Source organism: Venturia canescens, chromosome 5 (assembly GCF_019457755.1).
Source record: "Venturia canescens isolate UGA chromosome 5, ASM1945775v1, whole genome shotgun sequence".
Classification (NCBI taxonomy): Eukaryota; Metazoa; Arthropoda; class Insecta; order Hymenoptera; family Ichneumonidae; genus Venturia; species Venturia canescens.
Window position 1 is genome coordinate 409,756 of NC_057425.1, and position 19,882 is coordinate 429,637.

Sequence of the window (19,882 nt, forward strand, 5' to 3'; positions counted from 1 at the left end):
GAGAGGTTTTAGGGAAACTAATTGACAGCATTGAACTGAAATATGATTTATTTTAAGAAATGGTATAAAAAAAAAAACCTGTGAACAAGTATTTCCAAATGCTGATTTCTAGTTCTAAGTGGAAACTATTAAAAAAATGTTTCTCATTCTCATCTGCAAAGTACATAAAAACTAAAGAATGTTTTTCGTTGGTGAAACAACTTCGAAACGAATTATGACGAGTAGAAGCTTGTAAAATATAAAGCTTCTCAATATTATGTTAGATGCGATTATTGAATATGCGATTGATGAGTTTTTCTTCAAAGATATGAAACTCGATCAGAAAAGTCCACGGACGTATGCCTCAATGATGAATGGTACATTTGTGTCGAATCCCCTTATAGTCAGAATTTCATCCCATTCGGACCCCTTCAATTCGAATGGTGCTTGATTCAGCAGAATATTGATGTAGCTAGAGGTATTGAAAAATGAAAAAAAAAAAACATTGAAGTTAAATTGAAAATTGGTAACTAATGCTTATGTTCATTTTCAAAGTGAAATTGAGCCCGTTAGATCTGGTAAATTTCGCAACTAACGCAAAAAGAATCATTTTTCATCCATCAAAGACGTTCACAGGTATGTGCCTGTGAAACATCAAATGATTAAGAAATAATTACCGGGTTTGTTGAAAATTCAAGTATTTTTTCCAGAAAAGTATTGAATTCATTGCTGCTCTTCGTAGACTGATTGACATTTTGACTGAATTTTCTGGCGGTGGCCGAGTCGGTGGTAAATTCGTAACATTTATGAAAACATCACATTTTCGTTTTTCCGACTTGCAAAAACACATTGGTCCCAATGGCAATGGTATTTCAATATTGTTTACGTCTTGGCTCAAATTCAACGTATGCACGAGAGTTTCATCGAAGCTCCACTCCTTCAATATTTCAGGGACAAATCCATGGCCTCGTTTTGGATCATAGAAAATAACGGTCGTTGAGTCTTCGGGGGTATTATTACGATGTAGGAGAGGAAGAGCAATGGTAAGGCCGACTTCTGAGCATGATGAAATATTTTTCGGATTTCCGGATGGCATCTTGATTCCGACGACGTAATATTTTTCGTTGCACGCTGTTATGTCCTGGATGCAAAATGATTATTTAATAAAATGCTCCATAAAAAGGTATCAATAAAAATGATTATGGTCATGCTTTAGAAAGAAGCTAATGAAGTTGAAGATTTTTGAAGACTAACGTTTTATAGTTTTCATGAATACTTACAACTTTTTGTGACAAGTTCAACGCTGTCTGGAGAGCTTGTTTAACTTGCACGTTTGGTGATTTTATTTTGACAGGTTTTTTCTGCATTTTATTGTTTTTATCCGTATCTTCGGTTTTTTTCTTTATTTTCTTTTTTTCTTTCCCCATCCCTATCATTACTTTCTTATCCTCATTAAAATTATTCATACGTTCCATTATATTCATCCATATTTTTCGAGCTTCGTCCGTAAAGCAATTTTCTTCTGTCAAACGTTCCAAATCCAACCCTTCTTCGTATTCTACGTTTGCTAAGCGATGTCTATGTAATACTCTTGCATTTGGAGCTCCTTCATAAAGATTCAAAATCTTGAGAATTTCTCCAGGTAAAATTTTGTTCCAACTCAAGTTGTTCCAGTCAGTGAGAATTTCAATGATAATTTCAGTCAGCGTTGATCCCTTTTTTAAGAAACCCAGTTGGGTAATTTTTGGCAAGTATTTGAGAACGGACCGTATATCCATGCCAGGTAAAAGTGATTTCCAAACCTGGCAAAATAAGCACGCGAATTACTCAAACTTACTTTGGTCTAAAATAATTAGCATATTTATGTTATTTTCAATTTTCCGTTAGATTTTTCAACTCATTCTACTTTGTGGAGAAATTTAATTTTCTCTGCAAGAAAAATCTACTTTCTATACGCATTAAGTGATTTATTAACCAAAAACATACATTTTCGTCTCTCAATACACTTGGATGAACATGATCAATTGTGAAGTCACTATTGGATAGTATTTCAGCAACAATTGTGGGATCTTTGCATGTTCTTAATTCTTCCACACGCTTCAAGTAATCCAATTGGTTTTTTGCCTCAAGTTCATTCTTAAATTTTAGGGAGGCAGCATTGAGTCCGTGGAGGGCATAGACGAATACAACTTGTTTTGCCACTGAAAAGACAAATTTTTTTTTTTCCTAACAGTCATTTTTTAATATCAAGGAGCTAATAGAATTGAGCGCACCTTCGGCATTGATAAAATCTATGTGGGAAAGCGTCAAAATATCTTTATGTTTGAATCCATGAGCACTTTTGTATCGTCCTACTAAAATTGCAAGATCCATTGCGTCATGATTAAGATACCATTTGTTCACAGAATTTCTCCAACCTCGACCGGTACCGGTGGGTGCTTTTTTATTTTCCGCCTCTTTGAAATTTTCGACTCTGCATAAGTACGCCACATATTCAAGGAAGCTTATAAAATACTTCCATGCCTTGCAATGTTCTGTTACAAAATAGTACACAGACGTTCTTAATTTTTCACTTGTTCTTTGTCTAGCGCACATCGCTAAAGCAAACATCAGAGTATCTGGTTTCCGAACAAGACATGAATCCATTGCCTGGTTTGAATATAATGTTTCACTGAATTATAAATACAGTTTATAGATTCCTCTAGCAATAAATAATAAATTATCCTGGGCACAAAAAATCTATTCAATCAGTTGAGTTTAATAATTACATCCACTGCAAAACTTATTTGGTTTTATAAATGATACTCATATTGAGTGATAAACAACTTTCTTTTTTGACAGATAGAAAAATGATAGTTTTACTCATTTGAAATATACCGAGCTTTGCTTTCAATACAGTTCTGCAGAAAAGATTACACAGGATAATGCATCTGATTTTACTATAAATATTTTGACAGGTCAAAGCATCCATAGAAAACTAAAATTTCAAAAATGAAACGATAATCACCAATTTAATTTTGTCGAGGGGAACCAATTCATATTTCTTTTTCGAGACCAAGATCTCCAAGTTTCTTAAATGCTTTCCCTGTGAATAATAATCTTGTTTTTTCCAGAATTTTGTTGCGTCGTAATAAGGCCGATCATCGCCCACGTAAAGAAAACAGAGAAAACTTTTAAGAGCCTTTGCGATCGTTGCATCCATATTATTCTCTTCCATTTTAACTCTTCTGTCGCTGTATGTGCATTTGTGCGCAAACAATCATTAAAACAATATAAAGAATTCTCTTTTTAATCCCGAATGGCTATCTCCCCACTGAGGGCAATAAGGGCATGTGCAACAAAACAAAACAATAAAGAATCTGGAGGGATTGTAAGGCCTGCTACACACGGTCAATAATATTGCACAATAAGTTTGTATGGTGTGTAGCGCGCCATAAATTTAAGATAGCTCAAACTTCTGCTGTTCAATGATTGCGCAATGTTTCAATACTACATCTGCACGTTCAATAATATTGTGCAATCACTTATATTGCGCAATTGCAAAATTAACCGTGTGTAGAGAGGTAGAGGGCCTACAATTACACGACACTAATGGTCTCTGCACACTGCGCGCGATTTTCCGGATGATGGTCAGAAAAGCAGAGCTCTCATTGGCTATCGCTCGTCGCGCGCAGTGTGCGAATATTCGTCGTTTTTCCCTGTCGTTCATAAGGGTGTACATATGATGAATACTTTTTGTGCAATGTGTATCATCCCAAATACATCATAAAACTCGGTGATGTCATCTTGATGGTAATCCTTATATATGGACTGTATGGGCATTGATTTCCTCTACTTTCAATGACTACGTTTACACGGCCCTCTTATACCCGTTTTCTCGAACGTTAATCTGAATTTAACCTCGGTTCATCCTATTTCGAAACTATATGAAAAAAATTGAACTGAGTTTGAACCGCGTCGGAGAAAACGGCCATTATTCCGGTTTTGTATATACAGACGGGTATATTTATATATATCAATAGATATGTATTTTGTATATCTATATTGATATAACTAAACCGGAATAAAAGTGCGGTGTAAACGCGTGGTCAATGACTGCGTTTACACGGCCCTCTTATTCCGGTTTTGTATATACAGACGGGTATATTTATATATATCGACAGATATGCATTTTGTATATCTATATCGTATTGTATAACTAAACCGGAATAAGAGAGCCACGTAAACGTGGTCAGATAGATTATACAATTATTTCCTTATCATTGTTTGTAAAATGGACGTAAGAAAGCAATAGATGGGATAATGTACGAGGCTTGATAGTATTCAATAGTTTTGTAAATAAAACTATGTAAAAAATCATTGAGAATAGTATTTGTGTGTAACTTGTGTCGGTAAAACAGATTGTAATTTTTAAATCTCGACAAGAACAAACTGGCAGCGTTACCTGTGATGTGTTCACTGTAGACAGTTCTGGGCAGCAGCCCCCGTGCCGTGGTTCGCCATATTGCGTCAGCCGTTGAAATCTTGGTTGAAATACAATATATATCTGGAGAGGGGTACGAGGCGTTTGCACATCGATCTTCGAGCTTATTCCACGGTCGGACAACGATCAGATCGCTCAACGTTATCACACGCGTCAAGTTTCTCGCGCAGAAGGTAAGATTCCATTGGAAATTAATAATAAGAAAAATTGAGCCGCCTTTTAAAAATTGTTCGCGAGAGAGACCAGTGAGCGCGATTGTCTTTTTTCTGTTTTAAAATTGTTGAAACATCGGTAAGTGGGTAAAAAGTGTTGAAAGAACGTGAACGGGGAGAATTCGTGCGTCAACCTTGGATACGATATAATTTGAGCAGCAGGAAACTATGGGGAAAAAAATATGGCGTTTCGGTATTGTTCGAACACGTGTTTCCGAAATCGGAAAATTCTTGAAATCCGGGGCGCCATTTATAAGGTTTCAACTTGAACTGATCATTTGTCATGGGGCGGAGGTGTTGAGAGGAAAAAATGGTTTTGTCATACGATTAAAACGGTTTTGGGTGTCCTAGAATTGTTATATAATCTTTGCTGGCCCTGAGCCAGTGTTCTACTGACTCTGATTTAACAATGCACTTCAAAGCACTTGAGCTTCGGTCTTTCTCGGCTTTTTTACTTTTCAATATTATTAAGAGTCAAACTCGACGAAATTCTGTAATTTTTTAAACGTGTCCGTGTCTTTCCGTCCGATTTTTCGTTTCACAAAAAAAATTTCAAAACTTGGAGTGAAACCAATTTCGGGCGCGAGCATCACGCCGAAGCTCTCGTGGCACCTTCAGACGCGTGATTGTCCTCGACGTTCGACCTTGTCATTGAACCTATTTGAAGAGATTCTCAATTGAAAATTTGTTTCTTGAATACTTCTTTTTTTTTTTCTTTTCAATTGTAGATAGTAAAATTAGAGTCGATAACGCTGAATCTCGATCGGGATAGGTCACCGAAATATTGAGCGCAAGCGCGTGTCAAGTGCATCATATTAGGAATGCGTGCTAATGTATGAGCTCGAGACATTCCAGAGTTAGATAAGAGAATCGTTATTTTTATGCGCTGGTTATCTCGCAGACGAATCGAAGGTGAAACATTTTCTATCCATTGGCATTTAGGATAATCAACCCTTGGAGCTGAGGCTCTCGTTGTTCGATACGTCACGATACGATTTAAAATCAATGGATCAGTTGAAAATTCCGTATCTATAGACGCGGCAGCGTCTTAATGGAAACAATGGCTGATTTCGTTTGAACTGTTATAAAAATCAAACGAAGTACGTTGTGTTTTCGATTTTTTTAAACATCGGATTGTGTCATGAAATTTTTTCAATTTCTTTCAGAAAAACTAAAACTATAAAACATGGGTGTTCCTGCTGGTGATGCTGAAAAAGGCAAGAAGGTAAGAACATTTTCTACTACAGATCTCTGTAATGAGAATTCTTCAGTTCACGATTCCAGCGCCATCTCGAATGTGTAACGCGTTTGATTCGCCATCTTTCTATTTAACAACGTGACCGACGCTCCCTCAATAGTTTCTTTTTTTTAGAATATATTCTCGAGACTTTGTATCGTCATGTTATTTTAAGCCGGTGTATACCAGCTGCTACCGGAGAGGCAATTGACAATGCTGCCTAAGCATATTGTCAGTATTATTTCAAATTGAATTTCAACTGTTCAGGTTTTCGTACAAAGATGTGCTCAGTGTCACACGATCGAGGCTGGTGGTAAGCACAAGGTCGGTCCAAATTTGCACGGCATGGTCGGTAGGAAAACTGGTCAAGCTCCGGGATTCTCTTACACGGATGCCAACAAGGCAAAAGGTGCATTACTTTTTCCATATATACATTACTTGATGATTTTTTTTTTTTTTTTTTCAAATTTGTGATTCCTACGAATTTTACCGCTCGTTGCGTTTGCAAAATTCTAAGTTCTCAAAATTGCTCAAACCACCTGACATTTGTGTTTACTTTTGTTTTCCCATGTGCGTCATCAGGCATCACTTGGAACAAGGATACGCTCTTTGAGTACTTGGAAAACCCAAAGAAGTATATTCCGGGTACAAAGATGGTCTTTGCGGGTTTGAAGAAGCCTCAGGAGCGTGCCGATCTCATCGCTTACTTGGAACAGGCTTGCAAGTAAAAAAGCAACAAAAAGACTCGATACTCGGAGTGATTTCTCATAGAAATCACAAAAGAGAAAGAGACGGAAGAGAGAGGAGAAGAAGTATAAGGAGCAAGGAGAATGGAACGAGATGGCTGAGCGAACGAGGAGAGTCGGGGAAGATGTGTCTAACCCAACGACAAATAGTTAAATTATCATCGTCGCGACGTTAACCGCCCTATATCTCCGGAGGAAGCTCTACATCGAGCGGCGTCGCGTTTTTTATCGCACTCATTTTCAGAACATCTCAATAACATCCTCATCTCCGTTCGATCTTGGAATAACTGTCGTTATTTCAAGAGAGCCACTCGTGTCCATCATTAGTACGAATTGTTATTGTTAAACAAAAATAGGCAAAATCTACATCGTAATTTACCACTCTAAAGATTAATAAAAAGCAATGTGTAAAAAAGGACTACGGACATAGAAAAGTCGTCTGGATTCGAAACTTCATGTCCGTATAAAACTTTTAAACCGACGATATTTTTTGATTAGCGCTTGCGGCTCACGAGTCTCCTGGTTGATATTCGAACCTCAAGTTGTTGTCGTTATTATTTATTAAACGTGTACAGTACGAAAGAAATAAAACCCTGGATCAATCATTGATATACAATGTGCTATGATGTGTCAAAAAATGTAAAGAATGATGGAAAAAAGTCACCTGAAAATACAAATTCGGCCGTAATTCACACACGAGAGTCCGAGTTTTGAATATACCGAAAGCTCATTCTCGCATTTCAAAGACTCGTACATTCTACTCGTATACATCTATTTCATCCGATAAGAAGAGAAGAGGAAGGATGCGGTCATCGCGGCAGGAAGTCACGCGTTTCTCGAAACTTTTGCGCGAATTTAATGCCCCGATCATTCAGTCTTGATTCTATTTTCGAGCTAGCCTCGTTTGAGTTTCGGGCTTCGAATTTATGTCGATTAACGCAGTTTTATGGAATTCAATCGTTTGTGAACTGTGAAAAAGTGTTTATCGAAATTTCACAAGTGCCGAGGCATCGAAAAAATCTATGGATATTTCTTTAAAGGTAGCGAAATCCTAGTTGCTTATCAATTCAATCAGCGTACATGAAAATTTACAAATATTCCATAACAATTAAAGCTCCTGAACCCAGAACCCATTTTTGTTCATATTCGCAAGAACGCACCATTTTTTAAATTCAAAGTGGCATTATCAACACTACCACCACTATACTACCGAACATTTTTAAATCGCATTAAATTGTATGTCAAATTTATGCCAAATTTTGACTAATCACGTTTAACAATATTAGCATAATAATAATAATTGAGCAGTGATTCAACTAGCGACAAAATGAGTAACAATTCGTACGAGTTCCTGAACAATGACAAAGACGAATCGAGTGGCGATGATTCGAGTTTCGTCGTACGGAAAAAGGACAAAAGTTCACTGCGTCTTCGTCTAAATCGAGTGTTCAGCTCAGGAGGTGGATTGAAAAGTCCCAGCAAAAGCCCTGACCCTTCGTTCTCCAGTTTGTCGAATTCTCGGGGCTCGAGTCCAGCCCGAAACAGTCCCTGCTTCAACAAATCACGATATTCTTGGCAATCTTCCGCTTGTTCCGCCAAAGAGTCTCCGTCTCCTATGCGGTCTCCCGCATCCTCGAGTCCTAAGAAATTTTCGCCGCGGGATTCAATATCTTCGGTCAGCCCACAGGGCCCCGGAAACCTTATGATGTGGCACGAAATCAGGTAAGGCGAGTCCTATTATAGTTAGCTATATGTTTTCTCCAACTTAATCATTTGCCGAAGGTACAAACATTTTCTTTCATTCCCGCCGTCATACTCAAACATGTTTATGTGTCAAAAGTGTATGAATAACTTTCTATAATTGATATTAATTATATAATTTTTTGAAAAATCGTATAATTTTTATTTACGAATGTAATGCGTTGCTATATAAGACACTCCATGTTTCCTGTTACACGTTTACCATAAAAATATTATTGTAACAATACATGCAGTGACCGAAAATGGTGGGTGAGAAGATGAAAGAATCATTGAGACTGCGCACGCGCCCTTGTACCAGAGTATTTACCTTGAAAAAGTAGGTCAGGAGAGTAGTTGGGGTAGTCTCAGGTCAAGAAGATTATACTCTCATCCCTTTCGGAAGAAAATATATATCTATGTATCGTGTATATACATCGAAGGAAATAGTATGAACATATAAATGAAAATATGAGTCTCGCGATGGGTCGATGGAGCGCGCGCGACTGCTCTCTTCTGGTGACAATATTCACCACCAGAGAGAGTTCCTACCACGCAGTTCGAAGATTGTGTCCGATAATAGGTTAAAATCGAATCCCAAAATTTGTTTTTTTCTATGATTTCGGCTGTTACTGCACGTCAATTTTACAAATTGAACGATCAACACGAATCAATTTCCAATCTATTTTATCTTGAGGAACTGTACGAATATAAAAATGCAAGAGAACGATTTATTTCGCGCTCGCGTCGGTTATCGAGCACGTGTATCTCTGCATTTTTCGCGTCCCTCGCCGTCGTCACTATATACAGATTTTTTTTCTTTTCACATAAACGCAAAAAGCGATAGAAGAAACGACGACGATTGATCGCGCTCTCTCGCGCTCTCGTGCGAGCTTCCCGAGTCCCGAGTCGAGCATCCAAATGCACCTCTCGCGGCGGGTCGCCACCACTCGGTCAGAACGCGTTGCGCCTTCGAACTGTACGTAACGTGTGCGCGCATCTGTTTACATTCATTTTTTCTCATCGGCTGTACGGACTCGAGGAAAACTTTTTTCTGTTATTCATCTGACTTATTCTCATTGCGGACTCGTGTCACATTCATAAATTGCCAGGTAAGTTTACATCGTTGCTTTTTCAGCCTATTTTTCAATCGGATTTTCATTTTTTATTAGTTTGTTTGGTACATTTTATTGAGCGACTATTCTAAAACGATGTGACATTTTGTGTCATGGATGTTATATTTGGTTATTTTCTTCGTTCTTTTCATTCTCAGAGCGTAATTCGAAGGTTAGGTTTTGTCTTGCTCAACGAACTTGGACTGATCCCGTTTTTGTTCGATAGTCACGCGTGTATATACACGCATGCAGGTGTTCAATAAGACTGCAGTAAAAAATGCTTCGAGTGTCAGCTTCGTCGGAAGTGACGAAAGTGCTGATTTTCAGTAATTTGCCGAAGCAGACGATACGCCTTTCTATTTATTATTAGCTGTGCTATGAACATTTACCGATCCTATGACAATAATAATAATAATAATGATAATTCATTGATTATTATAAATTGACGCGTCATTGTCAAAAATTAAAATTAATCTAAAAGTAATACGACGGCTTGGGGCAAACAAGTGCTGGATCAAAAAAAATATCTCGAAACATCAGCTGTCTATCGGAGCTCTGAATCTGCTTTGATCTGAATAAAAAAACAAGTGTATCGTGGTTCGAAGACAGCGACGACATGTATAGTCTCGCGCTTATATCGAATATTACAATCTCCCACGTGCGCTATCCGCGTACGTCTCGTTAATGAAAATCAAGATCGGAAAATCGAACGAGTATTGTTTTTCTTTCCAAATGAAATAATTAAAAACGAGTTTAAATTGAAACGCGGCTGTACAACGTTATAATTATTCGTTCAACAATGATCCAAGCTGCACTCGTTATTCTCTTCGGTAATAATTCGATAAGATATTTTAAATGGTGGGTCGACAACGTCCAAATAAGGGCGCATATTCAGCCATTGCGAGCGATGATGAGGAGAAGAGACACGATGATTCCGCTGACCCTGGTCGGTTCGCGCTAGTTTACAGTCAGTCCTGATTGCGCGCGACTCCGCCCTGACGATTCGTCCAGTTGAATTTTTATCATTTTCATCTTCTCTCAAAAATTTTACTTTTTTCATTCCATTTGTTACCATCTATTGATCAAATGTTACCAAAATGAAATGACGAAAATTATACTTTTAACGTATCATCGGCGGCGGCGGCGGCGGCGGCGGCGACGGCAGGATCATAATTAATAATGGCTGTGCAATTGCCTCAGTGGTCTTGGTTTGTGGGCGGATTTATACACGGTTTTTGTATGTGTAAACGAGCGGGCGCGCGTGCGTATGCGTCGGTGTTATCGAGTATCCCGAAAGTCTACTCCATACTAGTTCTCGTTGTTCCCATGGCCCAGATTCGCGAGATCCGAGAGGCTAATATCAACGACGAGACGTCGCGTAGTATATATCCAGCTGCGTGCCCGTCCTCTGTCCGCTTCTTCGCTTCAGCCTCGAAATCGAAATTTTCGTATCTCCATTTTCCATCTCGTCATTCGTCATACGCATGTACGTGTTTCAAACCAAATATCAAACGAAAACTCCATTTTTCAACGTTCGCGTCTACACGAGAATCTGTATCATAACCGCACGTATCCGCTCGACCATGCAGCGGGCCCTCTTTTTTTTTTTTTTTTTTCAAAAAATAATTATTCATTAATTTCAATGTGAATGAGAAATAAAAGCGTGCGCGCGTCGTCTCGATGACGTTTGCAAACTTTTAGTGTTAAATTTTCCTCGTGTCTCCGTACTCGCCTCTCTCCCATTGTGATATTGAAACGCGAATAAACATTTTTAGTCACATTCGTTTATGTTACGAAAGATATTTGCCTACCACCGAGTAGCCGAGGATGAAACGATAAAAAAAATGCGTTGCTCAATAATGTGTTAAATCATCCGAAATGCGCCCTTTTCACTTTCAATACTCTCGATCTCGTGTTTATAGCGTTACACGCAGGCACGTGCGAGTGCCTGTCTAACTGTGGTAAGAAAATAAAAAGCCAGCCAGCACGTAATATGGACCTCGATGGCCGTGACCTCGATCGCGTATACCTACTATATAGTTCGCTTATACTCTCTAATGCGCCCCTGCTCGCTCCGTCGTATTATCTTTTATGCTTGTCGCATGGAAAATTGAAATTTCACGCAGGAATCACGCGAGACACGGGGAAAGCAAATTTAATAACACTTTTTCCAATTAATTAATTAAACGGGTCTTATATAATCCGAGATTATTAATCGCATCTCATAATGTTTATCGTCCGTTGCGTGGATCATTTGGCGCTAACGAAAACGTCCCCTACGTTTAATCGTACGTGATTACGGACGTTCACCAATGCGATTACCATTGAGATGATTGAGAAAAAAAAAGCAAGACAGTAGAATTAGTCGCGTCCAAGCCTCCGTAATGCCAACTGTTTTGGGTGAATGTTGGACGTTATTGAAATTGCAGGATGAAATATTCGCCGCAACAGCAGCAAAAGGCGAGCAAGACCGAGAGCGATTCGACGATGCACGGCGGAACACCGTTCCGGGATTTGGAAAATTCGAAAAAATCGAGGGGATCGAGGAGTGATTCGGCAGCGACTTCCTCGGGGCGAAATACATCGAGATTTTCGATTTGCCGGAGGAGAAACTCAACGGGAATGTTTGCGTGGATGCGAGTCTTTCGGTTGGCTACGATGCTCCATCAAATCGACTGTTAGATCAAAAATAATAAACGCGCTAGATTCTTTAAGAGTTCTTCCTCCTCCTCCTCGCGTTTTCGTAATTGTTCATTTCGTTGTATCGCGTCAATATAAATCATGATAATAATGATAATAACGCGTAAGAGACTCGATAGAGTATCGGGACAAGCGGTACATTTGAAACTGAAACTTGCCAAGAGTCCGGAGAGGAAAACAATTGACGAAATTGAAAAATCGTGCACGGCCACCGGTCCCTCGTTCCGCTCTTAGATTCATCCCGAAATAACGTCCAAGTCTTTCCAATTGCTCACATAATTTTCTCTATCAAGTATCACTATTATCAATTATTCTTGATAATGACAGAAAAAAAGTCCAATCAACCGGATATATAATTTTGTTCGAGCAGTTCATAATCTACGTTTCATTAAAAATCTAACATTAATATTTCCCATATTATTTCTTCGAAATTCTACCTCCTGCGTTTCGAGTTTCTTTTTTCCATTTGATTTTACTCTCATTTACGATTTATCTCTTTCAAGATACTCAACACTCAGGGTTTTGAGAGCGTATACGTCGAAAAAAGAAAAAAAAAAACAAAATCTAGCGTGCGAGAGCTGCGTAAAAAAAAAACAGGCATTTTAATTTTGCGCACTTTTTCGAACCTTTTCTGTGTTTTACCAATTTAAACGTATAGTAATAACGCATCATCGAGTATCTCCACGAAGAATCTAAATACGAGAGACCATATATAAACCGAAATTAGCCGTGCACGAGATTCTAGGAAACGATATTTCTCATAAAAATGATCCGATTAACATTCCTAGAGGCAAAACGGTGGTTCACGGCGCTTCATAACATTGTCAAGCTCTCAAAGGGCGGGCTAGTCGTCAAAGATGATGTTTTGGATCGTCGATGAGATATTACCGATAATCGAACCACTCGTTTTTCACAATACCGGAACGCAAAAATAGCAGGAGAAAGGAAAAAAACTGTTGATGCGTTCAACAGGAAAACGGATAAACGCAGTATTTATTACAGAAAATTTTACCGATGTTACCTCGTTGAACTATTAGACGAATATATTTTTTGTGACTAAACACGCTCATCAATAAATCAAATAAAAATGGCCAATAAAGTGTTTATGTCAACGAATCATTCATTTTCAATTCACCTCCTTGCGCATGTTGGCGTCGAAGAAATTGCACGAAAAGTCACATGCGAAATTAAACTTTTTCCTCTAACTTTGCTCCTTTGTTTGAACCTTTTTGGAAATATTTTTTATTCATCTATGAGAAGACAGCTTGTCAAGTTGTCAAGTTCAGAAGTGAAGTATATTAACATCTGCTATTCCTGAGATTGCCATTTTAAATGAAACACGCACGATAGATGCTTCCGCGCTCATCAAGTGTCGCTCCGTTCCTGTGATGCTAGATTTATATATACGTCAATGATCTAAGCGTGTTAATGCTGCAATATGCTCGTCTCAAGCTTCTCGTCGCTGTATACGCATCTGCACGTAATAACTCTATAAAGCTTTGATGTCATTCGACCGACTTTTCGCTTGACGAGAGACGCTCAACTTTGATGGCGATATCGAAAAAAATCACTTCCAGTTTCATGCCTTTATCGTATAATACGCTCACACGGTCAATGATTTTTCTAAGAAAAATGTAAAAAAAAGTTGGTTAAAAATATTCAAACATCCAGCTTCCATAATAGTGCGGCTGAACACTGTTCAGTTTCAGGCCGTCATGAATTTGAACAGTTTAAAACGGCGAATTCCTAACTGCTCGCGCTGTCGACAACAAAAGACGGAGCCCTTTTCCGACAATAGACCGACTTTATGGTTAAAATTAATGCGTCGATCCCGTCCAATTTTAATAAGTATTTCCAAAGTTTAAATCATACGATGGATTCCTCTTATAAATTATCAGAGAAAGAGATTTTTGGTGTATCATATTGACTGAACGTAGGTACTGCAGCGAAGACGCGTATTACAGTAATTTGTCTTACCGAGCGTACAAGTCTTTCTCATCACTATGATTTTCGTTCATCGTTATATAATAATGGAAAAAATAATGTACGAATGCAATAACTGTTTGCAAATTAACTTTCCGCAGGTGTTTCATTCTGCTGATCTCTGTGACAACTGATTCGCGACGAATGAGATGATTCAGTTCGATTGCTTGTGCATTCCTCCTGCTTTTCATTTAATACAGTGCTCGATGTAAAGTTGACACCCTGCCGAATTTTAATTATCATGCATCGATGCACCCACCGATCTAGAGATATACGGCCTTTGTTTCGCTCGTTTTTCAACAACTCCGTAAAATATTAACACTTCGAGGTGGAAGATTTGATGATGTTGCTATTACGAAGAGAGTTTTTTTTTTTTTTTCGGTTTTTAAATAAGAATTGAAGAATTTTGTCGTTAACTGTGTTTGTGGGAAGAAATAACGACTCATCTTTTTTTCGAAAGGTGGTTTTTATTTTTAGTCATCGTACGAAAAAATTTTGGAGACTCTACGAGTGCTGTCATTTTCGTAGCCCAGAAACGTTTTGTCGTACGACGAATTGTGCACTGGTTATGATGACAACGGTAAATTGTCATCACACGACACTCGTCCAATTTGAGCGATGATTCCGGTGAAAAATAATATCTCGGGGAATCCATTGATGATCGTGCGACCGTCTACAGACTGACGCACCGATGCTGGAGACAGAACTATGCGGAGGAAAGCAAAGAAATCGACGTAATCGAGCTTCCGAGAGAAACTTTATGAAACAAAAGCTGATACGATATTTTCGTTCCGAGTACTCACCCCGGGTTTCCGATCTTTCTTTGAGCAGAGTGATCCTGGCGCTGCCGGTTGATCAATTTCACCACATTTTTCCACGCTTTCTCCGTTTACGGTGAAGTTTCCGAAGCAGCTCAGTGAGACGCAGGGATCTCTCTAGCAAGTGAAACGATTCGGCAGTTAATAAAACTTATCAATGCGAATCAATAAATAGTATAGTGTGTAATTAAGTAACAGTTTCATCCGCACTAAAAAAAAATCCATTTGCGAACTTTGAATTCGTAATAAAAAAGCTATGTGTGTCAAAAATCGATTCAATGTTCGTTTCCGGAGTGAATTATATTTGAATGAGCACTCGTGGTACACGCTTACCTCAGGATTGTCACAGGCATTTTTTTTGCCCGCAGCCATACATTGTTCGTTCATGTTCTTCAGTCTGCCGGGCATTATTTGAGGTAGATTTTTGAGTTTTTTTTGTGGTGGCTCATACATACATTTGAGTGATCCCGCCCTGTTTTTTTAAATAATTTAAGAAGGATTATCGCATTAACATAGAGAATTACATTAAATTATTGCACAAAGCGCCGTTGATGCGTTTCCGCCGGGCAAAAGAAAACGCACTTGAGTTTTTTATTGAATTGTGCCAGGGAACAGCTGGAGAAGGTTGATTTGTTTTCTGTACGAGTCTCGTAGGGCTGCATGATGAAGCCATATTTTTCATCGCATTCCAAAGCTATCGTGAGATCATCGTGGACCAGACCCAAACTAGGAATCCAAATGTGTGATTATAGAACGAAACTTAAAAATTATTTCAATATATATTTTCGACGAGTCTTTTTTTTTTTATTCCGCACTTACGTATGTCCTACTTCATGAGCCGCGGTGTCAATGCCACGGAAACCTCCGTTGTCGTAAATGATAGCCGCACCCCATGACCTCTTTTCTGTCGAGCCATCCTTGCATGCACCTTTATTGTACGCCCTGCCTAAAAATCATACATTCGGGTTCCGCGTGCGCGTTACCGCCTTCAATTCAATTTCGAAAATCTTTCTGTCTATGAAAAATATAAGATATGAAAATTCTTACCCACGTAACCCGTTTTCATCTTGAGCCTGGAGAATTTATAATTTTAGAAAAAAACAAATTCTTTAGTGAAATTCAATGAAATAAAAATATACATTTGAGACGCGAATCGCGCGATGATAATAAGACGATCCTTGATTATGGTTAACCATGATCATTGGTCTCATCATACTTACTGAGTCATTGTAGCAGCAATGTTGTGAGGCGGAATGCTTTCCTTTACGTCCCAAAAGAAGCGCGTCGCTTTGTAGATCGCAAGTTTATCGTCGAATCGTTCTCCGACCTTAGTCGCAGCGATGAACGGTGTCGCATTGGGTGACTGCGAAAGTTCACATCAAATATTTTCCGTAAATATATACGATAGTCCGAGGAAGGTCTCAATCGTATGCGACATCAAGATCAATTGCATGGCGAGCACGAGTACATCGAGTTTTCGCTCTTATAGCTGCTTCGAGAATGAAAAAAAGATACGTTGCTGAGACTCACCCGCGCTAGCGCGATGCCGGCAATATGGAATCTGACGTTGGGTTTCTGTAGATGACGATAAGACAAATCGACTCCGTTCCAAAAAGCCAAAACATATTCGAGTGCCCAGATCATTTCCATTGAATTGCTTGAGTTTACAAAAATTTTTCTGGTGTCAATCGTTCGATCATGTTTCGGCAACACTCTATTTTCTTTCGCTTTCGCAATTGTACTTACTCATCGCGCCAATAGGTATGGTCAAGATGTACGAAAATTTTTGGATATATCGTTTGAGGATAATCGACGGTGCTGCTGGCATCGTCATTGCTCAAACTTACGTCGCTCGTCGATTCTCTATGTCCGATTATTTTTTTCAATGCTATATAAGAGCACAAGGGACATTTATTTCTAACTCGTTGTTACTCGGAATTATTAAAATTTGACTTCAAAGACATTATTTAACGCGCGATATTTCTGGATATTCACCCTCGATATTGCCAATATTATTTGGGTAATAGTTTTTCATCTTCAACGCAACGTGACGCGCGGATCTCGAAATATTGTTATCGTCATTTTTTTCTCCGGTTGATCGACGTTGTTTTATCAAATGATCTTGAACCACGTGCTCAGGCAGGGATCTGATGACGAGGGCTATATCTCTTCTCAATCTTATGTTCCCGTTCTGTATATAAGAGATTTTTAATTAAAAACATTTTCATGTTAAATTCTTATCAGACGGTAATTAGAGTAAATGCAAAATGGTACGCACGACTGTTGGTCGGTCATATGTGTCTGAGCCAATGACCAACGAGGCGGAATATCTTCGACTTTCGAAAAGTCGTCCCACACGTTTCATTGCCTGTACGCGATAAAATGATTACTTTCATTTTTTTTTTATCACAAATTATTGCACAGATTTTATGTCCAGTTCGCAATAATCTTACATTTTTTTTCTCAACATACGAGACTCCGCCGGTCGCGTTCGGACTCGCATGACCATAGAAAACCGGTGTCTCCTCCGAGGCAAAGAACGAATCGCGAGGATGGAGCCAGAGGTTTGTATCTTCCCCAAATGCTCTGATGCTCATTGGTGAAGGACGCGAGTGTTCTTCATCGTCGGAGGACCTTTTGTGTATTGGCTTGGGCAAATCGATGTCGATGAGCTCGTGGTCGATAACTATTAATGGCAGAAAAAAAAAATTAATAAATAAATATTCATTCACCGACTGAATTTTCAAAAATGATCTCTTTTTCACAACAACTGTATCTACCAGTTTCGGGGCTTATATTCAAGTATTCTAAGATAGAGCCAGCAGCCATGTCCACCTGAAAGTCACATTCAAGCAAAGTTTGGTTTCCATAAACTTCACGTTTTGTTTAAAACACTCGAGCTGCCTCGAATTTTTCAATATATCGAGGATCTTTTACCTTTCCAAAGCAAATGAAAAAGGGCACAATCGCCTGGTAGAGAATAACACTACCCAGCAGAAACATGATTTTTCTATCGGTGTTGCGATTCAATGTTGAAATAATTCGTTTCCGTAGGTTCGAACTCTACTGAATGAAAATTCGTTGGGCGGCGAGTTAACAAGAGATTTCAAGCCTAATACGAAAATGGTCTATCCGATGAATAATAGTTTGCTGTAAATTATAACCCATCGACGTTGCTGGCGCGTGTATTTCGTCATGTACGACCACAATAATGTCATGGATGAATCATTATTGATTCTGGTTGTGCAGAATAGGGTTACTGATTTATACTACATAATACAATATCTTATCAAAAAAGGTTTTGAAACATTTTTTTGAGTTCTGCCATGAAATTCAATAAAGAATTATTATCTACGATTATTACTATTATGGTCTACGAATGATCCACCTGACACTTTTGAATCGCGAGTATACATTCATTGTACGAAATGTGAATTCGACATATGGGAATGTGGGGCAAAGTGGACACACGGAGCAAAGTGGGCACTTGAAAAATTGTACATTTTGGGGCAAAGTGGGCACTTCCAAAAGTGAAGAAAAAAATAATTTTCAACATTTTTTTTTCAACTCAGATTCTGGTTCCATAACCACTTCTACAAGTTTTTATGTGTTATTGCTCAATTAATTTGGGATAATAAACGAAAAACTTGGAAAATGTTAAATATAAAAATTGAAAATTTACTGTAGCGGGACAGCCTTACCCCCTGGCACGATTTCTGGTTTGACAGAAGTCCGTCAGAGGGCTGCGGACGGAGCGCTCTCGCATCAGCGGAGCACCGTCCGTACGACAATAAGCCTCAGGCTCCCAACCTTTCCTTCATCCTCCTCCTTATTCCTACCAAAATTGTACAAAAACAAAGTTATAACGGAGCCTATCATTCCTCGATAACGAGAAGATTGCTTCTCGCAGTACGCTTTAGCGAGGCTAAGCCCGATTAGCGTAGCGAGAAAGCAATGTAGAACATTAGATGCTCCTATACCGGACGAAAGTATCCGTTCTTATAAGGTCGAGTTCGAGCCAAGCTCCTCGAATTGCAAGATGAGGAAATCGGAAGGCTTTACCCGCTCTTGGCAAAAATCCGCTGGTCAGTGCACGAACCTGCACACTGACACTTTTCCTACGTGAGAGAAGAGGATCTAAAAAATCCTAAGTTCCGATATTTGGGAATTGATCACCACCTCCCGAATATCGAAACGTTTCATTACCGTTTTTATAAAATTCGTAATTTTACGAAATGGTTATTTTATTTGTATATTAATTACAAAAATCGCATCGGTAACTGACGTCATCATCGTCGACACCTGCGCACATGACGAAAATTTAGCGGGCTTCTTCGGTTTTCTCGATTTTGTTCATTTTTTTTATTGTAAAAGAAAATTTCGCGTGCCACCGGTGAGTTAATTTTTTTTTTTTTCATTAATTTTTGTACGAGATAGTCAAGAAAGAAATGGGATAAAGATAGTTTTCTGTGAAAGAAAAATATTTAGAGTTGAGAGACGCCCCATTTTTTTCATAACCTGCGCATCAGAATGAGCGTGAGTGATTCTCCGCGGAATTATACCTATATTGCTTATTAAAATATTTATTTTTCGTTCTTTTGAGAAGCTGCTGACGTTTTGTTGGAGAACATAGTTGACGTTGCCATTTCCAGTCACATCGGAGTATACGAAATAAACTGGTGTTTCACTTGAAACGAACAATATGAATCTCGAGGATGAAGCCATACTTCGATGTTTTCGTTGAATGCTTGAATTCTCATCTTTGTTCCAGGAGGCGAATGCGAGGAAGCTCTCTTGTGCTTTTGTTCGGACAAATCGATGTTTATGAACTCGTGTTCGATAACTGTTGGATAAATAAAAAACGTGTCTAAT

At 38.7% G+C, this 19,882-nt stretch overlaps 3 protein-coding genes across 4 annotated transcripts; 1 reads left to right on the plus strand and 2 right to left on the minus strand.

Annotated features, from left to right (window-relative positions):
- Positions 1 to 30: 30 nt before the first annotated feature.
- Positions 31 to 3,371, minus strand: LOC122411473 (uncharacterized). 2 transcript variants are annotated; one of them, XM_043420282.1, is made up of 6 exons: positions 2,987 to 3,371; positions 2,253 to 2,628; positions 1,966 to 2,180; positions 1,260 to 1,781; positions 657 to 1,120; positions 31 to 451 (listed from the first exon to the last, which is right to left on the minus strand). In XM_043420282.1, exons 1-6 carry the CDS (start codon positions 3,194 to 3,196, stop codon positions 319 to 321), a joined length of 1,920 nt encoding a protein of 639 aa, XP_043276217.1. In that variant the 5' UTR covers positions 3,197 to 3,371; the 3' UTR covers positions 31 to 318. The 2 variants fall into 2 exon arrangements, with proteins under 2 accessions (XP_043276217.1, XP_043276218.1); XM_043420283.1 differs by having other exon boundaries at positions 2,253 to 2,513; positions 2,987 to 3,125.
- Positions 3,372 to 4,501: 1,130 nt separating this feature from the next.
- LOC122410577 (cytochrome c) lies at positions 4,502 to 7,351 on the plus strand. The gene is made up of 4 exons (XM_043418808.1): positions 4,502 to 4,635; positions 5,841 to 5,899; positions 6,179 to 6,320; positions 6,494 to 7,351. The coding sequence occupies exons 2-4, from the start codon at positions 5,861 to 5,863 to the stop codon at positions 6,637 to 6,639; spliced, it is 327 nt and encodes a 108-aa protein (XP_043274743.1). The 5' UTR covers positions 4,502 to 4,635; positions 5,841 to 5,860; the 3' UTR covers positions 6,640 to 7,351.
- A 7,294-nt stretch (positions 7,352 to 14,645) lies between these two features.
- On the minus strand, positions 14,646 to 17,629 carry LOC122410574 (zinc metalloproteinase-disintegrin-like daborhagin-K). The gene is made up of 12 exons (XM_043418803.1): positions 17,464 to 17,629; positions 17,289 to 17,378; positions 17,006 to 17,201; positions 16,757 to 16,898; positions 16,541 to 16,667; positions 16,231 to 16,373; positions 16,058 to 16,083; positions 15,830 to 15,956; positions 15,593 to 15,736; positions 15,344 to 15,482; positions 14,996 to 15,127; positions 14,646 to 14,898 (listed from the first exon to the last, which is right to left on the minus strand). Exons 1-12 carry the CDS (start codon positions 17,605 to 17,607, stop codon positions 14,866 to 14,868), a joined length of 1,443 nt encoding a protein of 480 aa, XP_043274738.1. The 5' UTR covers positions 17,608 to 17,629; the 3' UTR covers positions 14,646 to 14,865.
- Positions 17,630 to 19,882: the final 2,253 nt, after the last annotated feature.